The sequence below is a fragment of the Scylla paramamosain genome, chromosome 1 (genome assembly GCF_035594125.1).
Source record: "Scylla paramamosain isolate STU-SP2022 chromosome 1, ASM3559412v1, whole genome shotgun sequence".
In the NCBI taxonomy this organism is placed as follows: Eukaryota; Metazoa; Arthropoda; class Malacostraca; order Decapoda; family Portunidae; genus Scylla; species Scylla paramamosain.
The window spans coordinates 18569551-18596452 of record NC_087151.1 but is presented as its reverse complement, the minus strand read 5'-3'; the positions used below and the strand labels follow the sequence as shown (position 1 = coordinate 18596452).

Sequence of the window (26902 nt, the reverse complement as noted above, 5' to 3'; positions counted from 1 at the left end):
AGAAAAATCACATAACTTGGGAATAAAACCTACTTTTACGAAGAACTTGCCTTTAAGTGTTTTTAACTCCTTACATACCAAAACGCTAAAACGCATGTAAAACACCCTTTATGGACAAACAGAATAACATTACCTAAAATATGTATTTTGAGTGTTTTTGATCATGTTACTTATAAAAACGCTTAAATGTAAAGAAAACTATGTTTGTATAAGAAAAGGACATTAAGAAAATCGTGTATTATGAGTGTTTTTAAGTTCCTTAAGTACCAAAAAGCTAAAACACACAAATAACACTTTATAGAGAGAGAGAAAAAATGGAACCGAGATACAAAATTCTGGAAAAATTCAGGGAAATTTTCTAAAAAAACATTATAAAAAAAATAATTTTAGCTTTTTTCTGGCGTTATGTACCAAACCCTGAAGTGCATGCATAGCCACCTATATTGAGATATTACTCGATTTTTACAGAAATCTGTCTTTTGAGTGTTTTTTCAGCAATTTCAACAATATTACTGAAAACGTGTCTTTTCAGTGATTTACGTAGAAAAACGCTAAAACGGATGAAAACCAACCAAAATGAAGAAATAGAATAACATTACCAAAAAAATATATTTTGATGTGTTTTTTGAGCTTAACACCTCCAAAAAAAATGCGAAAATGGATAAAACGCACTCTATATTAGGAAAGAAAAGGACATTACGAGAAACGTGTATAATGAGTGTTTTATAGTTTCACAAGAACCACAAGGCAAAAAACTCAAAAACTCGTGTACATAAAGAAGTTTCTTACATAACAAAATGCTGAATCTCATGAAAAACACTTTTCATTAAGAAACAGAACAACCTTACTAAATGCCTGTATTTTGAGTGTTTTTCACATTTTTAGTTACCAAAACCCCAAATTCCATGCGAAACTAGCTTTATGTGGGAAAAAAATAATAATACCAGAAAATGTCTTTCGAGTAATTTTGAGCGTGTTAGGCAATAAACCATTAAAAAACAGGGCAATCACATTACATGAGAATAAAAAAAACATTTACTAAGAACTTGTTTTTAGGTGTTTTTGAGCTCATTACATACCAAAACGCTAAAACGCATGCAAAACACCTTTTATGGAGAAACAGAATAACATTACCAAAAATATGTATTTTGAGTGTTTTTGATCATGTTATCTATAAAAACGATTAAATACATGCAAAGAACCTTATGTTTGGGAAACGAAAGGACATTCCGAGAAATATGTATTATGATTGTTTTTTTAGTTCCTTAAGTACCAAAAAGCTAAAACCCACAAATAACACTCATTATTTAGAAAAATAAATAAATAAAAAATATAAAAAATAGGATTTTTTTTTTTTTTTTTTTATTCATCTTCATAGGTACCGAGATGCAAAAATTCCAGGAAAATTCCGGGCTATTATATGATAAAAGAAAATTATCAAAAAAGTTAATTTTAGCTTTTTTATCGTACTTTTATATACCAAACCCTAATTTGCATGCAAAGCCTCCTCCTATATGAGGAAATTAAACGACTTTTAAAGAAATCTGTCTTTTGAGTGTTTTTCAGAATGTTAAGCACCAAAACGATAAATAAATAAGGAACTCACTCTATACGGGAATCCAAACTAAACTACTGAAAACGTGTCTTCTCAGTGTTTTACGTAGAAAAACGCTAAAACGGATGCAAACCAACCAATATAAAAAAAATAGAAAAATATTACCAAAAAGGTATATTTTGAGTGTTTTTGAGCTTGTTACCTACAAAAAAACGCGAAAATTGATGCAAAGCACTCTATATTAGGAAATAAAAGGACATTGCAAGAAAAGTGTATAATGAGTGTTTTATAGTTCAAAAGAACCAAAAGGCAAAAAACGTAAAAACTTGTGGATATGGAGAAGTTTCCTAGATATCAAAATGCTGAAACTCATGAATAACATTCCTAATTGAGAAACAGAACAACCTTACTAAATGCGTGTATTTTGAGAGCTTTTCACATTCTTAGTTACCAAAACCCCAAATTGCATGCGAAACCAGCTTTATGTGAGAAAAAAATGACATGACAAGAAAAAAGTCTTTTGAGTGTTTTTGAGCCTGATAGGCAATAAAGCACTAAAAAGCAGGGCAATGATATAACATTTGAATATGACATTTGACATTTCAATATGAATTTGATATGACATTTGAATAAAACCAATTTTTATCAAGAACTTGCATTTAAGTGTTTTTGAGCTCCTTATATACTAAACCGCTAAAACGCATGCAAAACAAACTTTATGAAGAAACAGAATAAAATTAACAAAAACATGTATTTTGAGTATTTTTGATCATGTTATCTATAAAAACGCTTAAATACATGCAAAGAACCTTATGTTTGGGAAACTAAAGAACATTACGAGAAACGTATATTAAGAGTGTTTTTTTAAGTTTAAGTACCAAAAACATAAAACCCAATCTTTATTTAGAAAAAAAAAATTAATAAAAAAATAAAAAAATATGATTTTTTTTTTTTTGTTATTCATCTTCATAGGTATCGAAATGCCAAAATTCTGCGAAAATTCAAAACAATTATATGATAAAAGAATATTATCAAAAAAGTTGATTTTAGCTTTTTTTTTCGGACTGCTCTGTACCAAAACCTAAACTGCATGCAAAGCCTCCTATATAAGGAAATTAAACGACCTTACCAGAAATCTGTCTTTTGAGTGTTTTTCAGCATGTTCAGCACCAAAATGATAAATAATAAGAAATTCACTTTATATAGGAATCCAAAACAAAATTACAGAAAACGTGTCTTCCCAGTGTTTTACGTAGAAAAACACTAAAATGGATACAAACCCACCAATTACCAAAAAGGTATATTTTGAGTGTTTTTGAGCTTGTTACCTACAGAAAAACGCTAAAATTAATACAAAGCACTCTATATTGAAAAACAAAGGGACATTGCTAGAAAAGTGTATAATGAGTGTATTATAGTTCAAAAGAACAACAAGGCAAAAAAATGCAAAAACTCGTGTATATTGAGAAGTTTTCTAGATCACAAAATGCTGAAACTCATGAATAACACTCTTAATTGAGAAACAGAACAACCTTACCCAATTCGTGTATTTTGAGTGTTTTTCATATTCTTAGTAACCAAAAACCCAAATTTCATGCAAAACCAGATTTATGTTGAAAAATATGACATTTCCAGAAAAAAGTCTTTTGAGTGTTTTTGTGCGTAATAGGCAATAAAGCACTAAAAAGCAGGGCAATCACTTTTCATTGCAATAAAAACAATTTTTACCAAGAACTTGCCTTTAAATGTTTTTGAGCTCCTTATATACCAAACCAGAAAAACGTATGCAAAACAAACTTTAGGAGAAACAGAATAACATTACCAAAAACATGTAATTTGGATGTCTTATTATCATGTTATCTATAAAAACCCCTAAATACATGCAAAGAACAATATGTTTGGAAAACAAAAGGACATTACGAGAAACGTGTATTATTAGTGTTTTTTTAAGTTCCCTAAGTACCAAAAAGCTAAAACCCACATATAACACTTTTTTTAGAAAAAAAAAAAAAAAAAATAGGAATATTTTTTTTCATCTTCATAGGTACCGAGCTGCCAAAATTCTGGGAAAATTCAGGAAAATTATATGAACAAAAGAATTTTATAAAAAAAAGTTAATTTCAGCTTTTTTTTCGGACTATTATGTACCAAACCCTAAAGTGCATGCAAAGCCTCCTATATGAGGAAATTAAATGATCTTACCAGAAATCTGTCTTTTGAGTGTTTTTCAGCATGTTAGGCACCAAAACGATAAATAGTAAGGAATTCACTCTATATGGGAATCCAAAAAAAAATTACTCAAAATGTATCTTCTCAATGTTTTACGTAGAAAAAGGCAAAAACTCGTGTATATAAAGAAGTTTCTTAAATACCAAAATGCTGAAACTCATGAATAACAGTCTTAATTGAGAAACAGAACAACTTTAGCAAATGCCTGTATTTTGAGTGTTTTTTCATATTCCTAGGTAGCAATACCCAAGATAGCATAAGAAACTAGCTTTATGAGGGAAAAAAATGACATTACCAAAAGTGTCTTTTAATTGTTTTTGAGCGTGATAGGCAATGAAGTACTAAAAAGCAGGAGAATCACATTACATGGGAATAAAACAAACTTTTACCAAGAATTTGCCAATATGTGTTTTTGAGCTCCGTACAAACCAAACAGCTAAAACGCATGGAAAACAAACTTTATGGAGAAACAGAATAACATTACCAAAAACATGTATTTTGAGTTGTTTTGATAATGTTATCTATAAAAACGCTTAAATGCATGCAAAGAACCTTATGTTTGGTAAACGTAAGGACATTACGAGAAACGTGTATTATGAGTGTTTTTAAGTTCCTTTATTACCAAAAAGCTAAAAACAACAAATAACACTCGTTATTTAGAATAATAAATAAATAAATAAATAAAAGGATTTTTTTTTTTTTTTTTTTTTTGTTATTCACCTTCATAGGTACCGAGATGCCAAAATTCTGAGAAAAGTTAGGGCAATTCTATTATAAGAGAATTATATCAAAAAAGTTGATATTAGCTTTTTTTTTCGGACTAAAGTGCATGCAAAGCCTCCAATATCAGGAAATTAAACGACCTTACCAGAAATCTGTGTTTTGAGTGTTTTTCAGCATGTTAGGCACCAAAACGATAAATAATAAGGAACTCACTCTATATGGCAAACCAAAACAAAAGTACTGAAAACGTGTCTTCTCAGTGTTTTACGTAAAAAACGCTGAAAAGGATGCAAACCAACTAATATCAAGAAGCAGAAAAACATTACCAAAAAGGTATATTTTGAGTGTTTTTGAGCTTGTTACCTACAAAAAAACGCGAAAATTGATACAAAGCACTCTATATTGGGAAACAAAGGGACATTCCGAGAAAAGTGTATAATGAATGTATTATAGTTTAAAACAACCACAAGCCAAAAAACGCAAAAACTCGTGTATATGGAGAAGTTTCCTAGATACCAAAATGCTGAAACTCATGAATAACACTTTTAATTGAGAAACAGAAAAACTTTACTAATGCGTGTATTTTGAGTGCTTTTCACATTCTTAGTTCCAAAAATCCCAAATTGCATGCGAAACCAGCTTTATGTGGGAAAAAAAAAAATGACATTACCAGAAAAGTGTCTTTTGAGTGTTTTTGAGCATGATAGGTAATAAAGCACTAAAAAGCAGGGGAATCACTTTACATGGAAATAAAATCAATTTTTACCAAAAACTTGCCTTTAAGTGTTTTGAGCTCTTTATATACCAAAACGCTAAAACGCATGCAAAACACACTTCATGGAGAAAGAGAATAACATTACCAAAAATATATATTTTGAGTGTTTTTTATCATGTTACCAATAAAAACGCTTAAATACATGCAAAGAACCCTATTTTTCGGAAACGAAAGGACATTACGAGAAACGTGTATTATCAGTGTTTTTAAGATCATTATTTACCAAAAAGCTAAAAGCCACAAATAACACTCTTTATTGACAAAAAAAATAAATAAATAAAAAAAATACGATATTTTTTTCTTTCTTTTTCATCTTCACAGGTACCGAGATGCCAAAATTTGGGCAAAATTTAGGAAATTATCAGTCGATTATCAAAAAAGTTAATTTTAGCTTTTTTTTTTTCGTACTGTTATGTACCAAACCCTAAAGTGCATACAAAGCCACCCATATGGGGAAATTAAACGTCTTTGCCAGAAAACTGTCTTATGAGTGTTTTTCAGCTTGTTAGGGACCCTAACGGTAAATAACATGCAAATCACTCTATATTAGAATCTAAAAATGACTGAAAAAGTGTCTTTTCAGTGTTTTACGTAGAAAAACGCTAAAACGGATGCAAACCAATAACAACAAAAAATAACATTACCAAAAAGGTACATTTTGAGTGTTTTTCAGCTTGCTACCTACAAAAAACGCGAAAATGGATGCAAAGCACTCCCTATTGGGAAACAAAAAGACATTACGAGAAACGTGTATAATGAGTGTCTTATTATTTTTGAGCAAAAGAACTTGTGGTTCACAAGAACCACAAGGCAAAAAACGCAAAAACTCGTGTATATAAAGAAGTTTCTTACATACCAAAATGCTGAAACTCATGAATAACAATATTAATTGAGAAACAGAACAACCTTATCAAATGCGTGTATTTTGAGTGTTTTTCACATTCTTAGGCAAACCCCAAATAGCACGCGAAACTATGTTGGAAAAAAAATGACATTACTAGAAGTGTCTTTTGAGTGTTTTTCAGCGTGTTAGGCCATAAATCACACAAAAAACAGGGCAATCACATTACATGGGAATAAAATCAACTTTTACCAAGAACTTGCCTTGAAGTGTTTTTGACCTCCTTACAAACCAAAACGCTAAAACGCATGCAAAAAACTCCCTTATTGAGAAGCAGAATAGCATTTCTAAAAACATGTGTTTTAAGTGTTTTTAAGTGTTTTTAAGTTTTCCTTAAATACCTTTAAGTGTTTTTAACTGTTCCGTAAGTAGTAATTGATTTTCATAGGTACTAAGATGCCAAATTTCTGCCTAAATTCAGGAAATTTATGTGGAAAAAAGAACATTATCAAAAAAGTTAATTATAGCTCTTTTTTTTCGGATTTTTATGTACCAAACTATAAAGTGCATGCCACCTATATAAGGAAGTTAAACGACTTTACCAGAAATCTGTCTTTTCAGTGTTTTTCAGAATGTTAGGCACCAAAACGATAAATAATATGGAAGTCAGTCAATATGTGAATCCAAAACAAAATTACTGAAAACATGTCTTTTCAGTGTTTTACGTAGAAAAACGCTAAAACGGATGCAAACCAAAAAATATGGAGAAATAGAATAACATTACCAAAAAAGTGTTTTTGAGCTTTTTAACTACAAAAAACGCGCAAATGGATGGAAAGCACTCTATATTAGGAAGCAAAAGGACATTACGAGAAACGTGTATAATGAGTGTTTTATAGTTTCACAAGAACCACAAGACAAAAAACGCAAAAACTCGTGTATATAGAGAAGTTTCTTACATACCAAAACGCTAAATCTCATGAATAACACTTTTAATTGAAAAAACAGAACTACCTTAACAAATGTGTGTATTTTGAGTGTTTTTCACATTCTTAGTTACGAAAATCCCAAATTACATGCAAAACTAGCTTTATGTGGGAAAAAATGACATTACCAGAAAAGTGTCTTTTGAGTGTTGTTAAGCGTTATATGCAATAAAACACTAAAAAGCAGAACAATCACATTACACTGGAATAAAACCAAATTTTACGAAGAACTTGCCTTTAAGTGTTTTTTAACTCCTTACGCATGCAAAACGCATGCAAAACATCCTTTATGGAGAAGCAGAATAACATTACCAAAAACATGTATTTTGAGTGTTTTTGATCATGTTACCTATAAAATCACTTAAATACATACAAAGAACCCTATGTTTGTGAAACGAAAGGACATTACGAAAATCGTGTATTATGAGTATTTTTAAGTTCCTTAAGTACCAAAAATCTAAAACCCACAAATAACACTCTTTATAGAGAAAAAAAATAATTAAAAAAAAATTTTTTTTTTTAGTTATTCATCTTCATAGGTACCGAGATGCCAAAATTCTGAGAAAATTCAGAGAAATTATGTGAAAAAAAAATCATTTTAGCTATTTCCGGAGTTTTGTACGAAACCCGGAAGTGCATGCAAAGCCACCTATATGGGGAAATTACACTTTACAAGAAACGTGTCTTTGGGCGTTTTCAGCAATTTCAACAATATTACTGAAAACGTGTCTTTTCCGTTTTAGCGTAAAACGCTAAAACGGATGCAAACCAACCAATATGAAGATATAGAATAACATTACAAAAAAGTTGAGTGTTTTTGAGCTTGTTACCTACAAAAAACGCAAAAATGAATGCAAAGCAGTCTATATTGGGAAACAAAAGGATATTACAAGAAAATTGTATAATGAATGTTTTTATAGTTTTCAAGAACCATAAGGCAAAAAACGCAAAAACTCGTATATATGGAGAAGTTTCTTAGATACCAAAATGCTGAAACTCATGAATAACACTCTTAATTCAGAAACAGAACAATCTTAGGAAATGAGTGTATTTTGAATGTTTTTCACATTCTTGGTGGTCCAACCCCAAATTACATGCGAGAATGTGGAAAAAAATGAAATTACTAGAAAAGTGTCTTTTTAGTGTTTTTCAGCGTGTTAGGCAATAAAGCACTAAAAAGCAGGGCAATCACATTACATGGTAATATAACCAATTTTTACCAAGAACTTGCCTTTCAGTTTTTTTCAGCTCCTTACATACCAAATCTGTTTCTCAATTAATATTGTTATTCATGAGTTTCAGCATTTTGGTATCTCAGAAACTTCTTTATATACACGAGTTTTTGCGTTTTTTGCCTAGTGGTTCTTGTGAACCACAAGTTCTTTTCCTCAAAAATAATGACACTCATTATACACCTTTCTCGTAATGTCTTTTTGTTTCCCAATAGGGAGTGCTTTGCATCCATTTTCGCGTTTTTTTTTGTAGGTAACAAGCTCAAAAACACTCAAAATGTACCTTTTTTGGTAATGTTATTTTATTTCTTCTTATTGGTTGGTTTGCATCCGTTTTAGCATTTTTCTACGTAAAACACCGAAAAGACACTTTTTCAGTAATTTTGTTTTAGATTCCCATATAGAGTGACTTGCATGTTATTTACCGTTAGGGTGCCTAACAAGCTGAAAAACACTCATAAGACAGTTTTCTGGCAAAGACGTTTAATTTTCCGATATAGGTGGCTTTGCATGCACTTTTAGGCATCTTGGTACCTATGAAGATAAATAAAGAAAAATAAGAAAAACTATTTTTTTATTTTTTATTTATTTATTTATTTTTTCTCACTAAAGAGTGTTATTTGTGGGATTTACCTTTTTGGTACTTAAGGAACTTAAAAACACTCATAATACACGTTTCTCGTAATGTCCTTTCGTTTCCCAAACATAAGGTTCTTTGCATGTATTTAAGCGTTTTTATAGATAACATGATCAAAAACACTCAAAATACAAAGTTTTGGTAATGTTATTCTGTTTCTCCATAAAGTGTGTTTTGCATGCGTTTTAGCAGTTTTGTATATAAGGAGCTCAAAAACACTTAAAGGCAAGTTCTTGTTAAAAAATGGTTTTATTCCAATGTAATGTGATTGTCCTGCTTTTGAGTGCTTTATTACCTATCACGTTGAAAAACACTCAAAAGACACTTTTCTGGTAAAGTCATTTTTTTCCCCACAAAGCTATTTTCGCATGTAATTTGGGTTTTTTGGTAACTAAGAATGTGAAAAGCACTCAAAATACACACATTTAGTAAGGTTGTTCTGTTTTTCAATTAAGAGTGTTATTCATGAGTTTCAGCATTTTGGTATCTAAGAAATCTCTCCATATACACGAGTTTTTGCGTTGTTTGCTTTGTGGTTCTTTTGAACTATAAAACACTCATTATACACTTTTCTTGCAATGTCCTTTTGTTTCCCAATATAGAGTGCTTTGCATCAATTTTCGCGTTTTTGTAGGTAAAAAGCTCAAAAACACTCAAAATATACCTTTTTGGTAACGTTTTTCTATTTCTTAATATTGGTTGGTTTGCATCCGTTTTAACGTTTTTCTTCGTAAAACACTGTGAAGACACGTTTTCAGTAACTTTATTTTGGATTCCCATATAGAGTGAGTTCCTTATTATATATCGTTTTGGTGCCTAACATGCTTAAAAACACACAAAACACAGATTTCTGGTAAGGTCGTTTAATTTCCTCATATTGGAGGCTTTGCATGCACTTTAGCGTTTAGTACTTAACAGTCCGAAAAAAAAAAAGCTGAAATTAACTTTTTTGATAATATTCTCTTACCACATAATTGCCCTGAATTTTTCCAGAATTTTCGCATCTCGGTACCTATGAAGATGAATAACAAAAAAAAAAATCCTATTTATTTTATTTTTTATTTCTTATTGTCTAAATAAAGAGTGTTATTTGTGGGTTTTAGCTTTTTGGTACTTAAGGAACTTATAAAAACACTCATAATACACGTTTCTCGTAATGTCCTTTTGTTTCCCAAACATAATGTTCTTTGCATGTACTTAAGCTTTTTTATAGATCACACGATCAAAAACACTCAAAATACATGTTTTTGGTAATGTTATTCTGTTTCTCCATAAAGTTTGTTTTGCATGCGTTTTAGCGGTTTGGTATACAAGGGGTTAAAAAATACTTAAAGGCAAGTTCTTCGTAAAAGTGATGAAATTATTCCTTTGAAAGTATTGATGGCTGATCTCTTTCTATAGGTGAGGGTTAGTGTTCTCTACTGTACCAAATACTGAACTATCTTTTTTACTATTTCTCCATCTGTATCCTACCCAGTAATGGTAATAGGACAATACTAAGTATTGTCCTAGTGGTAATCAGCTGCAGCATTGATTTGTTTAGGAGTTGGATATCTGAGAATGAGTGGTTATTGGCACCAAGTGCAGCTCAGTTGTGGGTAACTCCAGTTGTTGGAAACATTCCATGGTACACAGATGGTGGGATAGTCTTGCCTTGGACTCTTGTAAATGTGTACTATGTCCCAGTGAGTTTTTTTTTTTTTTTTTGACATGAATCCCAAGTTTATTTAGGCATTTCAGGGACTTATTGTGGGTGATGGAGATCTCCACAGCACTATTCTCTTGGTTGGTGGGTAGCTGTTGAAAAATTCATATGAATAGAGATGTCAGATGTAGGTAAAATAGAGAAATGTTGATTTGATTGTGAACTAAATCCCACAACTTATATTATCTTTGATAAGAAAGGTTTCGTTTAGACCATGAAAATTGGATAAATGAAGCTGAGCATTATTTTACTGCAACAAGAAGGCACACAAAGTGAAGGAGATCGCATACTTGACTTTAGTTTGTTGTTCCTTTGATGGGGAACTTGTATCATTGTTAAAAGCTTAAAACCTGTAAAATAGCATGGATCCATCTGAATCTTTATTCAGTCAAAAGTTTTTATGATGTGTAGACTATTCAAGCTTGCCAGCCTGGAGCCTGGAGCCTGCTTGTTGTAGAGTTGTCCTATGTTCTGTAGATTTGCTTGATATTATAAACAATTATGATAAAATTTTTGTAAACAATTTTGTTCTTTATTTCTTTCAGTATCAGATTCAGTATTTTCTCCATCTTATGGCAGCATATATTTTCAACACAGAGTGAGGGCAGTGTCATTCCTCCTGTCCACTACCCCAACTTCTACTCCCAACACTACCACAACAATGAGCGGTCTGGTGTGGTGGCTGAGGATTCTTTTGAAGAGGACAATGCTTCTGCTTCATCTGAGCAGGTCAGAAGGTGGATAGCAGCAGTACTAGTAGCAGACTGGTGTTACCTTGATGCTACTGCTACATTGCATTATTTGCATAGTTTTTTCAGTTATCATGGGCTTTGTGTAATATGTATAAAAGTATATGAAGCTCAAGAAACTTGTTGATAAGGTTTATGTTCAGCATACAAATTGTAGGATGCAAAGACAAGGATTGAAATATCATTGCCACAATTCCTGACAAAGCATTTGGTGCCACAGAATATTCAGCAATGTAATGTTTGTTTGGCAAACAAACCAGTTTCCCTGAACGATAGCTTTATTTCTGCAGGTTAATACAGTCTCTCTATGGGGGAGAGTTTGGAGACAAAGCCAAGCATATATATATATATATATATATATATATATATATATATATATATATATATATATATATATATATATATATATATATATATATATATATATATATATATATATATATATATATATATATATATATATATATATATATATATGTAGTTTGTGAGCCAAGCATACTGATCATTACACTATCATGTGTAGTTTTAATATGTAATTTAGATCAAGGACAGTGCAGTGATAGAGGAAAAATTATTCACTAGATTTTTTCAGAGAAGTTTTATGACATAAAGGATTAAATGAACGATCAGTATATATATTGGCTCACTAGCTGCATCTCTTTAACACAGAAAGCTTTCACTAATTATCTCGGCCCAATTCATTAAGTGCATTGCTGTTGTGGGAGGGAAGATATGCAGTGTTTCCCTGCCATCTGTGGGAGTTACATTCCAGAGCCTCCTGCAAATAATTAAAATCTATGAATATGGGAAACCATTCTTATAAGGATCAGAACTACCTATATTTATAGTTTAAACCTTAAACTATGCATCTCACATTTACTAAGCAATTCACTTTAAGACAATAAAAAACAGTTATTATATGTATAGTATATGATATTTTAATTAAAATACAGTGCACTATATAATAAAAGGGGAATAAGTTGATATGTACAATAAACCCTTCATATAATGAACTTCTATTTACCAAATTTCAGGTATAACAACCTATTTAAGGCTGCTGTCTCCTACCTCTCTCTCTCTCTCTCTCTCTCTCTCTCTCTCTCTCTCTCTCTCTCTCTCTCTCTCTCTCTCTCTCTCTCTCTCTCTCTCTCTCTCTCTCTCTCTCTCTCTCTCTCTCTCTCTCTCTCTCTCTCTCTCTCTCTCTCTCTCTCTCTCTCTCTCTCTCTCTATACACATATATAGCAAATTTTCATCTCAAGTGACCCACTCTCCCCCCATATGTGTTCTTTATATCTTGGGTTACTGTAATTTATAACTGAAAGAATAATTTGGGCTCTTTGGACTGAAAGACTGAGCTGGTGGTGACACCTGGCAACTCTGAAAACTCCCCATTAGTTAGGTTAGGTTAGGGAAAACTCTGCAAATATGCAAAACCATGAATATGTGAGGGAACGCTGATATATGCTATCTCTTATTTGTTGTAGATGTATTCCATTCTATTGGCATAGATCGATAGGAAAATGGCATCAAGGAAGTAGGGATGCCACCAAACTTTATGACACTAGACATAACCTTGCACATAGAATTGCTGAACATAAAGGTATTTCTCCTTGAACTAATAATCAACCAGCTGTTCCATCATTTTCAGCAATAAGTTCCCATTCACATGAACATGATCATCCCTTTTTGTGACAAAGTTTTTAGAATACTACACAAGACAGAGTCCAATATGGATACAAAATTATTAGAGGCAATATATATTAAACACATAAATCCAGTACTGAATAATAACTTAACATCAAGTCAATCACATATTGTAAGATAATGTTTCGGAGGCCCGTTCCAATACCATTATCATAGTGTTAGGAACCCAACTTTTTCAGTCCCTCTCTCATTGCCATACAGGCAAGATGTGTGTGGATACTTATTGTTTTATGTCAATCCAGTTTATAATCTTGGTGCTTGTAGTGTTTTGTTTTTTGTGTGTAGTGTCATATGATGTGAATTTTATACAACTTTTACATAGTATTTTATTGTTTTTTCTAGCTTGAAGCTGCCTGCAGAAATAGGCAAAACAGCAACTGACGAAAGAATAAAGTTGAAGGAAACTGGAGTTTCCCTGCAAAACAAGCTATCAAGAAGACCTATACAATGTGTGTGTATATATATATATATATATATATATATATATATATATATATATATATATATATATATATATATATATATATATATATATATATATATATATATATATATATATATATATATATATATATATATATATATATATATATATATCCTTGTCTTCATAATGCTCTTCATTGGCACTTGAAGCATGCATCACACTTTTGTATGATTGATCATATAATTTTTCCTGAGTGGCCCAATCACCCACACTATCACATTCACTATCCAAGTCCTTCCTTCAGCCTTGACACACGCACTGTAATGATGGAACAGTATTTTTCTGTATGTCACAACTAGATAAGTGTAATCAACTAGGTTAACACACACACACACATACAGGTATTTTTGAGGGCTTCAAGGAAGAGGATCTCAATGTAGCTGATACAAATACATGAATGTGGATAACTAAAGAAGAAAATGTGAAAATACAAGAAGCTTAACAGCGATGATAAGGGCATGGAAGGAAGAAACAGAAGTGGGTGGCGACAATGTAAAACAGATATCCAATGATATAATAGAGATGGAAAGGGAAAAAGAAAACAAAGAACTGAGAAGAGGTGACAAAAATAGTGGACTTAAATAAGAAATACTGTGAAGAGATTAAGAAACTCAAGAAAGAGAATGAAGAATTAAAGAAAACTTTGCAAGAGAGGTTAGGGTTGGAGGAGTGAGAGTTAGTTACAGAGGAAGTCAAAGGTTGGAAAGAGAGAGAACAGCAAAAGGTGGACATGGAGGACATAACAAGGCAACAGCAACAGAAACAACAAGGATATGGAAAAGCAAGTGATTAAAATAATAAAGGAAAAAAGTAATCTTGTGAGAGACACAGTACAGAGAAAGATGTGTATGGTGGTATTTGGGGTCAAGGAAAAGAACCTACCCATGAAAACAGCTAGAGAGAAAGAAGTGAAAAGAACTAAGGAAATTATAGCACAAGTGGCAGAGGAAGGAGAGGGGAGAGTCGAACAAATTGAAGAGGTTTACAGGATCGGAAAGTATGACAAAAATAGAACAAAGCCAATGTAAAACAAGAATCATGTCACAAACAGCAGCAGAACATGTCTTGCAAAGAACAGGAAAATTGGCAAAAGCAAAAGGATTGAAGGAAATATGGATAAAAAGAGACATGAACGAAGAATAGAGAAGTAAACTAAAAGTCAAAAAATGAATAGAAAACACAGGAAAGTTGTGGACATGAAAGTGAGGAAATGGTGGCACAAAGATGCCACACAAGACCACCAAACAGAAGTTTAAAGATTATGTATACTAATGTAGATGGTTTGGTGTCCAGCCTACTGGAACTTGAAGACTATTTAAAGAACAATAAACCAGATGTGGTATGTTTAACAGGAACCAAACTAGAAGAGGAAATAAAGTTGGGATTTGCAAAGGAAGGATACAGTACATGGAAGAGGGACAGAAAAGGAAAGGGAAGAGAAGTGATGATATTGGTAAGAAAAGGATATTGTTGTTGAGGAAGTGGAATATGGTGATGGAATGGTAGAAACAATGAGTGTTGTGATTAAGATCAAAAGATGTGAAAAAAGGAAAATCATTGTGAAATACATACCACCAAAAACTAATGCATGGTAGACTAATAAATTCAAAAGTATGCAACTAGATACAAAAAAATAGTATGGAGGAAATGATAAGGAAAGGTAACAAAGTACTCTTAGTAGGTGACTTCAACACTAAAAGAATTAACTGAGAGGAGATGAAAGTAACAGAAAATGTTGGGACATGGAGTGAAGAACTTATGCAAACCATGATGATGAATACAACGAGACAGTGGGTGAATGAGCCTATAAGATGTAGAAGAGAAGAAGAACCATCACAGCTGGATTTAATGTTTATGAAAACCCCAGAAAGTAGACCAAGTATACATTGTCTGAGTTCAATGGGAAGAAGTGATCATGTGACAATAGAGATAGTACTACAGGAGGAAACAGTGTTGCTCATGAAAGAACAATACAGAAATTGGAGACAGAACTATGCTAAGGCAAACTTTGCAGAGCTTAGTAAGTTTTATTGAAAAATTAAATGGAAAGAGCAATTTGAAGGTAAAGTAGTGCAAGAAAAATATGAGATATTTTTGAGCAAGTATAGAGAGAGGATGCAACAGTTTGTACGGTTATAAAATGAAAATTGGGAAACAAGAACGGTATAATGGCAGGTGTGTAGAAGCAAATAATAAAAAGGACAGGACATGGAAGAAAATGGCTATGGCCTGTTTTAAGACTATACAAGTGGAAATACCCTGGTCTGAGGCAATTTTCTCTCTCTCTCTCTCTCTCTCTCTCTCTCTCTCTCTCTCTCTCTCTCTCTCTCTCTCTCTCTCTCTCTCTCTCTCTCTCTCTCTCTCTCTCTCTCTCTCTCTCTCTCTCTCTCTCTCTCTCTCTCTCTCTCTCTCTCTCTCTCTCTCTCTCTCTCTCTCAAACAAAAAATAAAAAAGGTGGAGAAACAAGGGGAAAGGGAGATGAATGAACAGAAGGTAGCCAAAATCAAATTTGTACATTTGTGTGTGTTTGCATTTGTTTCTTATTTGTATTTTCACAGATTGACCCAAATCTAAATTACCATTTTTAATGAGAGAGAGAGAGAGAGAGAGAGAGAGAGAGAGAGAGAGAGAGAGAGAGAGAGAGAGAGAGAGAGAGAGAGAGAGAGAGAGAGAGAGAGAGAGAGAGAGAGAGAGAGAGAGAGAGAGAGAGAAATCACAAATACCTGCTAACCTGGAAAGTGGAGTCCTTGATGATAAATTGGCTGGGATCAGCAGGATGAACTGTGGCAGAAGTTTGGTGCATGGCAAATATGGCTTCAGGATGAGTAAATAGAGAGGCAGGAGGGAGTGATGGTTGTGGGGGAGATGATGAGTGAGCAGAAGGTGAGAAGGATGAGGAGAAAAAAGGTGATGGTGCAGAGAATGATGAGGAATGGACTAATGGGGAAGGGGAAATGTGAGATAATTTTGAGGACTCAAAGGCAGTAATAACAGGTGGTGTAGTGCTGAGGTGAATATGGTCTGAGGAGCCTGCTGTATGGCCAGGAGCTGCTGTATGACCAGATTTCTGAATTTCCAGTGAAAGTGTCTGGCCAAGAGTTGGAGATCTGGCAGAGAAGCTGTGGCCAGAGGAAGGAGGCTTGGCTGCTGCACCAGACCCATAGACCACATCTTTGGAGTGGCTTTGGCCTTGAGGTGCAGCCAGGTAGCTGTAGCTCACCACCTGCCAGAGAAAAGCTTTTTTAACCTCACTGCCTGCCAGGGAAGAGCTTTTTTAATTTCCATTTTAATCTTACATGATTAAGGTCATATGATTAATAGTTATACCATCTTCTGTATATCTAGCCTGGAGGTTGAGATGTGATGGAATGATTCCAAATGTGAATGTATACCATATTAAATCCTTGTCTCTACTTTCCTCCAAATGAGATCCATGGGCCTTGTAAAAAAAAGTTGGGAGTCCAATCTTTTAAAACTAGTAACTCTAATATTAGAGATTTGAGAGACAGAATGAAGCATAATTAAAGCTTTGATAAGCATTTATAAATCTGTACATTCTTTCAATTTTTTTTCACCATTTTTGAATGGCATATTGGAGTGATTTGAGTCAGAAATAACAATTTTGAACACTTTTGTTTCTATTTGTTGGTAATGTGTAATACCACTGATGAGAGACAAACTTTGTGCTTGGAAGGAAAGAACTGACACCCTTTCTCTATAAATTCTGCTTCACTGCATGCCACAAGTTTTATAATTTATATCAGAACTATTTCTAGACTAACCACTTCATAAGCATAATCATTTTGTCATCACAGTTTTCACTATGCTGCCTTATCACCATTGTGCTACAGTGATCTCAGATGCTTCTGATTTCATAATGAAAGTTAGGGTTCACTTTAAAACCAGTTGACAACTGATAGTCTAAATTCCAATCCAAGAAATGAATTTTGTATCATCAATGAATGAAAGTGCTTGATTGTTCTACAAGTTTGGTGAGGATTGAGGTTGCTGGTTAGTTCTGGGGAGTAGATTAGTAAAATTCTGAAGAAGTATTTTTTAACTGTCTTCACCCAGGAAAACATGCAGGAAATGCTGGATAGTGAAATTTTTAGAGCAGAAGAGAATGAGAAGCTGAAAGATATTACCATAATTAAGGAGATAGTGGAACAGGTGATAGATAGGCTAAGAAAGTTCAAGACACCAAGACCAGATGAAATATATCCCAGAGTAGTCGGGTTTAGGAAGGGGGATAAAAACCCAGGGAGGAGGTAGGATTCTTTTAATCTCTAACGTTTCAGCTGAATAGCCATCCTCAGAGAGACTGATTTACATGAGTGAAAACACATTATTTATAACAACAAACAAAATTTTCTCATATCACATTCGTACAGAGTATTGCCATCCTGGTGTGTACCTCACCTAATTTTATTTTCCTAGTCAGGTGGCATTATTCGCCTACGTGACGAGCCTTTACTGGGGATTTTCCTTGTACCTGACCTGAGGGCCAATCTGGCGGAATTACCCGCCCACCTGATAAAACCTTCTCTGTGGTTAATGACTTCCCTAGTTGTTATGAGGGCTGCCTCTATAGCTTTTCTCATTCTTTTCTTCAATCCGACTTTAATTTCTTTAGCCTCTTCCCATTTTGGTAGGTGTTTACATTTTTCTATGTTCAATACAAGGGAGTTTGATGTGTTGTGTTTTAAAACATCTTTCCTATGCTCTGCTATTCTTGTTTTAAGTCCCCTGCCTGTTTCTCATATGTACTGCTTTGTACAACCTTTGCATGGTATGCTGTACACTACGCTGTTATTATTAACAAGTCCGGTCTCTTTAGTCCTCGTTAGCTCACCAATTTTCTCTCCCGCTAATGTTGCTATTTTTAATCCTGTTCTAGACAAATATTTATTAATTATGGAATTGTCCGAATTTGGTACACATGTATAACTCTCTCTTTTGCTGGTTGTACAGAGATCTTTATTCTCTTTGTTTTCAGTTGTTATTTTCTTTGCCTTATTCTTAAGCCTAACAAGGAGCCCTTCAGGATAACCCAGCTTTTTGAAAGTTGATATGATATATCATATTTCTTGCTCTAGGAAGTTGTTGCTGCAAATTCTGAACGCTCTTAAGTAAAAACCAATAATCACATCAGATTTGACTCTCATGCTGTGGGCTGAAAGGTAGTGAATGAAATCGTCCTTATTGGACATTCATTCACTTGTTAATAATAACAGCGTAGTGTACAGCATACCATGCAAAGGTTGTACAAAGCAGTACATAGGAGAAACAGGCAGGGGACTTAAAACAAGAATAGCAGAGCATAGGAAAGATGTTTTAAAATGCAACACATCAAACTCCCTTGTATTGCACATAGAAAAATGTAAACACCTACCAAAATGGGAAGAGGCTAAGAAATTAAAGTTGGATTGAAGAAAAGAATAAGAAAAGCTATAGAGGCAGCCCTCATAACAACTAGGGGAGTCATTAACCACAGAGAAGGTTTTATCAAGTGGGCGGGTAATTCCGCCAGATTGGCCCTCAGGTCAGGTACAAGGAAAATCCCCAGTAAAGGCTCGTCACATAGGCAGATAATGCCACCTGACTAGGAAAATAAAATTAGGTGAGGTACACGCCAGGATGGCAATACTCTGTACGAATGTCAAATGAGAAAATTTTGTATGTTGTTATAAATAGTGTGTTTTCACTCATGTAAATCAGTCTCTCTGAGGATGGCTATTCAGCCGAAACGTTAGAGATTAAAAGAATCCTAACTCCTCCCTGGGTTTTTATCCCCCTTCCTAAACCCAACTACTTGTCAACATGAACAGTTCATATCCCAGAGTACTTAAGGAATGCAAAGAAGTTATTAGTGAACTGTTAGTTTCTGCCTTTAGGAAATCACTTGAGATACCGGTAATGTGGAGGCAAGTTTAAGCTTTAAGAAAGGAGATTTAAGCTTAACTTCTGTTGTAGATAAAATAATGAAGTCTGTAATAGTAAAGAACATTAGGGAACATTTAGACAAACATAACTTGATAAATTGGTCACAGCATAGCTTCACAAAGGGGAAGTCTTACCTGACAAACTTGTCAAGATTTTACTGTAAAGTTTACATGGCAGGAGATAATGCTGATAGTTATGACATCCTATATCTGGACTTCAGTGAAGTGTTTGACAAGGTACCCCATCAGAGGCTCCTGAGAAAGGTTAGGGCACACGGAATAGATGGGAAGGTGTTAGGGTGGATAAGGTTGTGGCTAAGTGACAGGCGACAGAGTCGTAATAAACAGCTCTAAATCCGAGTGGGATTAAGTAATTAGTGGGGTGCCACAGGGATCAGTATAAGGGCCATTGATGTTTTTAATATACATCAGTGACTTGGATAGTGGAATTAGTTGTGACGTTAGTAAATTTGAGGATGACACGAAGATAGGTAGATTAATTAGATTAGAATTGGATGCCATTTCCTTGCAGGCAGATTTGGATAGGATGAACGAATGGACAGACAGATGGCAAATGCAGTATAATATAAAAAAATGTAAAGTACTTAGCATAAGTAGAGGAAATCCACACAGAAGGTACACAATAAACAATGAACCTCTGGTAGGTTTAGGGTACAAAAAAGATTTAGAATTTATAGTTAGCTCTAAATTCCATATAAGAAAGCAATGCATAGAGGCCAGAAACAGGGCAAATAGGATATTAGGATTTATTTTTAAGAGTATTAAAAGTAGAAGTCCCGAAGTAATATTAAAGTTATATTTGGTGCTGGTCAGACCTCATCTATATTATGCTGTGCAGTTCTGGTCCCCCATATTACAGGAAGTATATAGGTCTTTTAGAATCAATACAAAAGGAGAATGGCTAAAAGGATACAAGGAGTGAGGAGTATTCCTTACAAAGAGAGATTGAAGCTGTTAAATTTACATTAAGAGAGATGTAGGTTAAGAGGGGACCTGATAGAAATCTTTAAATGCTATAAGGGTTACAACACAGGGGATGTAAGCAAAATTCTTAGGATTAGTAACAAATAACAGTTTTAAGCTTGAAAAATTTGGTTTAAAAAAGAGATAGGAAGGAATCAGTTCTCAAATAGAGTGGTAGATGAATGGAACGGACTCAGTAATCAGGTTGTTGGTGCTGGGTCATTAGGAAGCTTTAAGAGAAAATTAGAGATTTATGGATGGGGATTGATAGGTGGAAATAGGTAAGTATATTTCATACAGGAACTGCCACATGTATGCCTGATGGTTTCCTGCAGCTTCCATTTTTTATGTTCTTATATTCTTATGAGTATGTATCTTGAACCTGAGATATTATGCTTGTCTTATTATCACAGGGATATTGATCATAGAAAAGAAACACTCATCTTTTGTACTTACATTTTTTTTTTTTTTTTTTTTGTGAATGTGAAAGAAAATGCCCTGACAGAATTAATTTTTCTTTTTAAGGAACATAATGAAAAAAGTTATATTTGCAATTGTCATGTTTGGGTTAACTATAATTAGCCTTAGTTTGTGTTGGCTACACACACTGGATCATGTGTGTTGCTGCTGTGATTATTAATGAGTGTAATTTCCAGAAATGTGATTTCAGTACTCTCCTAGCAAGTCAGTTAAACACACATGATTTATTCAAAGCAAAAGACTATTCAGTGTGTTTGAAGACTACTTGATATTGATAATAAAACCCATCTTAATGCTTACTTTCAGGTTTTTTTTCTGATTTTATTTTCAGACAAGGATATGTTCACATTGTTGTTGTTGTTGAGGAGAAACTGTTGTTCTTAGTGAGCTATGAAAGCCCTGACCCATTCATAGCTATGAATGTTCCATGGTTCTTAGTGGCGAATGATTTTGCTTTAAAAAATTACCAGCACTAAGATGTTCATAGCCCACTAAGATAAATCTTAGAAGCATCTGGGAATGTGGCTTCTGGCTCCTCAGGGGTATGTTGTTGTCCGTCATAATAATGAAAGGCTTATGTGTTGTGTAAAAGTAAAATTAAGATAGCAGCCTGTTATTTATGGATAGCAAGCAGGCTGGAGGGAGGGAGAGTGTGAAGTGTGTGGGTGTCGTGGTGGGGAAGTGTCTCAGTGTGACACGTGAATCACTGCACGAGCTGTCATTGGCTGACTCTTCTCGTGCTGCTGTGGCGAGGGAGTTATTCTCTCTGGCCCCAGCAACTGATAGCTATCACTCAAGCGTGACAAAAAGGTTCTGTGGATAATTTCACTTGGATGGATTTTGACCCTAATGTGGGGTCCATTCTGATGTCTGCACTCTCTCTCGTCACGTTAGGAAGGTTGGGGATGACAATGCAATAAAATAGTAATTTTGACCACAAGGGCACTTAGATCACTCTGGCTCTGGGAACCTCATATAATATCTGATGCAATATGATCATAGGATAGTGCAATTAATTTTTTTTTTCCCCCTTCCCCCCTTTTTTCTTTTTTCTTTTTTTTTTACCTAGGAGGGACACTGGCCATGGGCAACAAAAATCCAATAAAAAAAAAGCCCACTGTGATGCTAGTTCCAGAAAAGGGTCCAAACCAGTATTCAAAAATTAAAGGATAAGTGTCTTGAAACCTCCCTCTTGAAGGAATTCAAGTCATAAGAAGGTGGAAATACAGAAGCAGGTAGGAAGTTCCAGAATTTACCAGAGAAAGGGATGAATGATTGAGAATACCAGTTAACTCTTGCATTAGAGAGGTGGACAGAATAGGGGTGAGAGAATGAAGAAAGTCTTATGCAGCAAGGCTGCAGGAGGAGGAGAGGCATGCAGTTAGCAAGATCAGAAGAGCAGCTAGCTTGAAAACTGCAGTAGAAGATAGCTAGAGATGCAATATTGCAGCGATGAACAGAGGCTGAAGACAGTCAGCTGGAAGAGAGGAGTTGATGAGACGAAAAGCTTTTGATTCCACCCTGTCTAGAAGAGCAGTAATAGTAGAACCTCCCAGACGTGTGAAGCATACTCCATACATGCACGGATAAGGCCCTTGTACAGAGTTAGCAGTGGGGGGGGGTGAGAAAAACTGGCAGAGATGTCTCAGAACACCTAACTTCATAGAAGCTGTTTTTAGCTAGAGATGAGATGTGAAGTTTCCAGTTCAGATTATAAGTAAAGGACAGACCGAGGATGTTCAGTGTAGAAGAGGGACAGTTGAGTGTCACTGAAGAAGAGGGGATAGTTGTCTGGAAGGTTGTGTCGAGTTGATGGATGGAGGAATTGAGTTTTGAGACAATAAACAATACCAAGTTTGCTCTGCCCCAATCAGAAATTTTAGAAAGATCAGAACTCAGGTGTTCTGTGGCTTCCCTGCGTGAAATGTTTACTTCTTGAAGGGTTGGATGTCTATAAAAAGATGTGGAGAAGTGCTGGATGGTATCATCAGTGTAGGAGTGGATAGGACAAGAAGTTTGGTTTAGAAGGTCATTGATGAATAATAAGAAGAGAGTGGGTGCCAGGACAGAATCCTGAGGAACACCACTGTTAATAGATTTAGGAAAAAACAGTGACCATCTACCACAGCAGCAACAGAATGGTCAGAAAGGAAACTTGAGATGAAGTTACAGAGAGAAGGACACAAGCCATAGGAAGGTAGTTTGGAAATCAAAGCTTTGTGCCACACTCTATCAAAAGCTTTTGATATATCCAAGGCAACAGCAAAAGGTTCACCAAAATCTCTAAAAGAGATGACTGAGACTCAGTAAGGAAACCCAGAAGATCACCAGTAGAGCGGCCTTGACAGAACCCATACGGTGATCAGATAGAAGGTTGTGAAGTGACAGATGTTTAAGAATCTTCCTCTTGAGGAAGATTGATTCAAAAACTTTAGATAGGCAGGAAATTAAAGCAATAGGACGGTAGTTTGAGGGATTAGAACAGTCTTCCTTTTTAGGAACAGGCTGAATGTAGGCAAACTTCCAGCAAGAAGGAAAGGTAGATGTTGACAGAGTTGAAAGAGTTTGACTAGGCAAGGTGCAAGCACGGAGGCACAGTTTTGGAGAACAATAGGAGGGATCCCATCAGGCAACCTTTCAAATCAATAATTAATTAGAAAGTTATTATAATATCTGTACCACTATTTCTTACCATAGATAGTATACATTTAGTTCAGATAATACTCCATTCTTGGCATCACACTTATTGAAACATCACACAACATCTCTATAATGGTCAGAAACAAGTCCATGTAGCCATGCACGGTGTGCACTGTGTTGTGTATTTACCTAGGTGTAATTTACAGGGCCCGAGCTACACTCAAGTGGTCCCATCTCCATACCTATACATGTCTAATTTTTCCTTTAGTTTGTGTACACTTGTTGCCAAAACTATACATATCTTCTTTTAGTCCATTCCAAACTTCAGTGTGTCTTTGTGGAAAACTATTCTTTGTGTTGTTTAGACATCTTCTTTTCCCTACTTATGTGAGTGTCCCATTCTACTGTCATGACTGCTTGTCTCTTTTAGTAATGGTTTTGTCATTACCAACTTCCATTTTGTTTGCCAACTTGTAGATAGTTATCAAATCTCTTTCTCTCCTTTGTTCCAGTATTGGTAAGTATATTTTTTCTAATCTTTCTTCATAACTTAATTCCTCAAATTCTGCCACCATTTTTGTTCCTATTGTTTGTATTCTTCCTAGCTTGTTTACATGCTTCTTACATAGAGACTACACAACTGCTGCATATTCCAATCTAGGTCTTATTATCATAGGGATTATTTTTCTCATCTTACTTTTGTTCATGAGGTGAGAAGCTGTACTATGTTTCATAGTAATCTGTAAATGTTCCTCATATTCTACCTATATGCTTCTCTGGTTGGAAGTTATCTGGCTTTACTACTCCTAGATCCTTTTCTTCCTGGATCCTTTTAATATATTTGTTTTCTACCTTGTATGTCCAATGTGGTCTTCTATTCACTTCTGCACATCTCCATCATATGACATTTGCTTACATCGAATTTAACTTCCCATTTTTTGCTCCATTCACAAATTTTATTGGTAATTTTGTAGATATTCACAGTCTTTGCAACTTTTTATTTCTTTCTGTAATTTAGCATTATCTGCAAATAGGCTGTTGTAGCTATCAATTTTTTTCAGGAATATCATTTATATAAACAATGAACAATACCATATTGGTGATAGTACTGACCCTTGTGGCACACCACTCTTTACTGTTTTCCAAACCAACTTTTCATCATTAGCTACTGTTCTCATTTCTCATCATTTTAAGTAATTTTCCATCCACTTTATACTTGTCCCATGTAGTCTCTTAATATTTTCAAGTTTCCACATAAGTCTTTCATGGGGGAACCTTGTCAAAAGCTTTTTATCAGATCTAGTTATATACAGTCCACAAATGCTTCTCTTTCCTACATGATGTCATCACTCTTGAGCTGAAGCTTAATAGATTTGTTACACATGATTTTCTTTTCCTGGAGCCATATTGTTTGTCTGTTATTATTCCTTCTTTTATAAGAATTCTGCTGCCCATTGTGTGTGTGTGTGTGTGTGTGTGGGGAGGGGGACAGAATTTGATAATGACACTGACATTACAGTTGTTACTCTCCCTTCATAATGTGCAATTAGTGATTGGGTGCCAATTATACCAGAGACACTCTTCAGTGAATTCTTTCACTCATAATACCCCATAATCAATGATCTAGTGCCTCTAAATATTACAGTAATAAAATTATTTTGTAATCACCTTTCAACAAGCATTACCTACTCAGCTAGACTACCAGTATGCAGAAACTTCTGCTAGCCCCTAAGCAACGGGTTTTTTGTGCAGAAACCTCTTCTTGTAATGAGTTTTTAGAGAAAAATAACTCTTATTCCTAGTTATATCTCATTTAGTACAGATTCTAGAATAATGAAACTTACAGCATAAGAAGCACCTATCCTTCTCCATTCTAGTGGTACTTTTGTCTGACTCATTATTTTAGTTCAACAGGAAGTAAAGGTGTGTTCATTATGCTGGATATAGTACTGGCTACAGCTCACTTGCCCCACCTGCCCTCACTGCTTTCCCCACATATCAAAAGGAATGTTCTTCCACTGTGACTCCTTGTTTAACAGCACTTAATGGGAGTGGATGAGGTTAGCTTGCATTTGCACTTAGCCATTCATTAGGATGAGGGCAGATCACCTCCTTCCATGATACTTGCCTTGTATAGAATACCAGATGGCAAGTCACTAAAAGTGGTAGGGAGCAGCTTTGTAAATGTTGCTAAGTAATGTTCAAAATATCTCTCTCCCACTTTCATTTTGATTTAAGGATTGAAAATCATGAGGCACATACATTCATTACCCATCAGAGCCCTGAAATGCACACCACTGTGTTGCTTGTTGCTCAGGGGGTTAAAATTATTGATACCTGTGAGATGTTACTCTAAAAACTGGAAAAATAAATAACAGGCAGCTCTAAATAAATTATATACTGTCGACAAATAACAACAGTAGCTTATGTAAAAAGGAACATAAATGCTTGGTACACATTTTTAGACCTCAGCTAGGATGTGAAAACATGAGCTAAAGCTAAACTAGATGTGATGTACTTTATGATTATGTCAGCTAAAGACTTGTCCTTTAAGCTTGTCAGATCTGGTTTCAATCCCTGGTCACATCCACTTCCCATGTTTATACATTTTTTTTTTTCATAATTTTTAATTTTGTAATAGGAAATGTATTTCTTTGTTTAACTATGACATTGGCAACATGGTGGTGGGATGGTCTTAAAAGATTTCATATAGGGGAAAGAATAAAGCCTAGTATGAACTTATGATGGCATTGTTTTGTTGCGTCAAACAGGAAATGAGTGTCCCACCCAAAAAAGGGAGAAAACATGAATGGAGCAGGGGCTTCCTAGTGAATACTCTGGTAAACCTTGCAAGACCAGAACCACACTTCCCAGACACACACTTTGGATTGTTTGGATACTTATTGTACCACATTAAATTAACGAAACATCAGAAATTAACCTAGAAGGAAGAGCCATGTAATGCAGTGATAGGACACAAATATGAGCCAAAGCTAGATTAGCTGTGAGGTACCTCATGGTCCAGTTAGTTAAGGCTTGGTATTCTGGTATGTTCATTCCTGGTTCAGTCCCTGATCACATCTACCTCCCTTTTTTTTTCTTTTTTTCCCCTTCATGTAGGAGTGGCACAGGCCAAGGGAAACAAAAATTCCAGCAAAAAAAAAAAAAAAAACAGCCACTGAGGTGCCAGTCCCCAAACAGTCAAAAATGTTAGTCAAAAATACAAGTTAAGTGTC

General features: G+C 34.5%; 1 protein-coding gene across 1 annotated transcript in view; it reads right to left on the bottom strand.

Annotated features, from left to right (window-relative positions):
* Window positions 1–11904: 11904 nt before the first annotated feature.
* Window positions 11905–26902, bottom strand: part of LOC135101863 (uncharacterized) — a 95059-nt gene continuing 80061 nt past the window's right edge. Inside the window, exons 2-3 of the mRNA XM_064006148.1 lie at window positions 16352–16843; window positions 11905–12210 (exon numbers count right to left, since the gene is read on the bottom strand). Coding sequence (XP_063862218.1) covers window positions 12112–12210; window positions 16352–16843 — 591 coding nt within the window. The 3' untranslated portion in view covers window positions 11905–12111. The remainder of the gene's footprint in view (window positions 12211–16351; window positions 16844–26902) is intronic.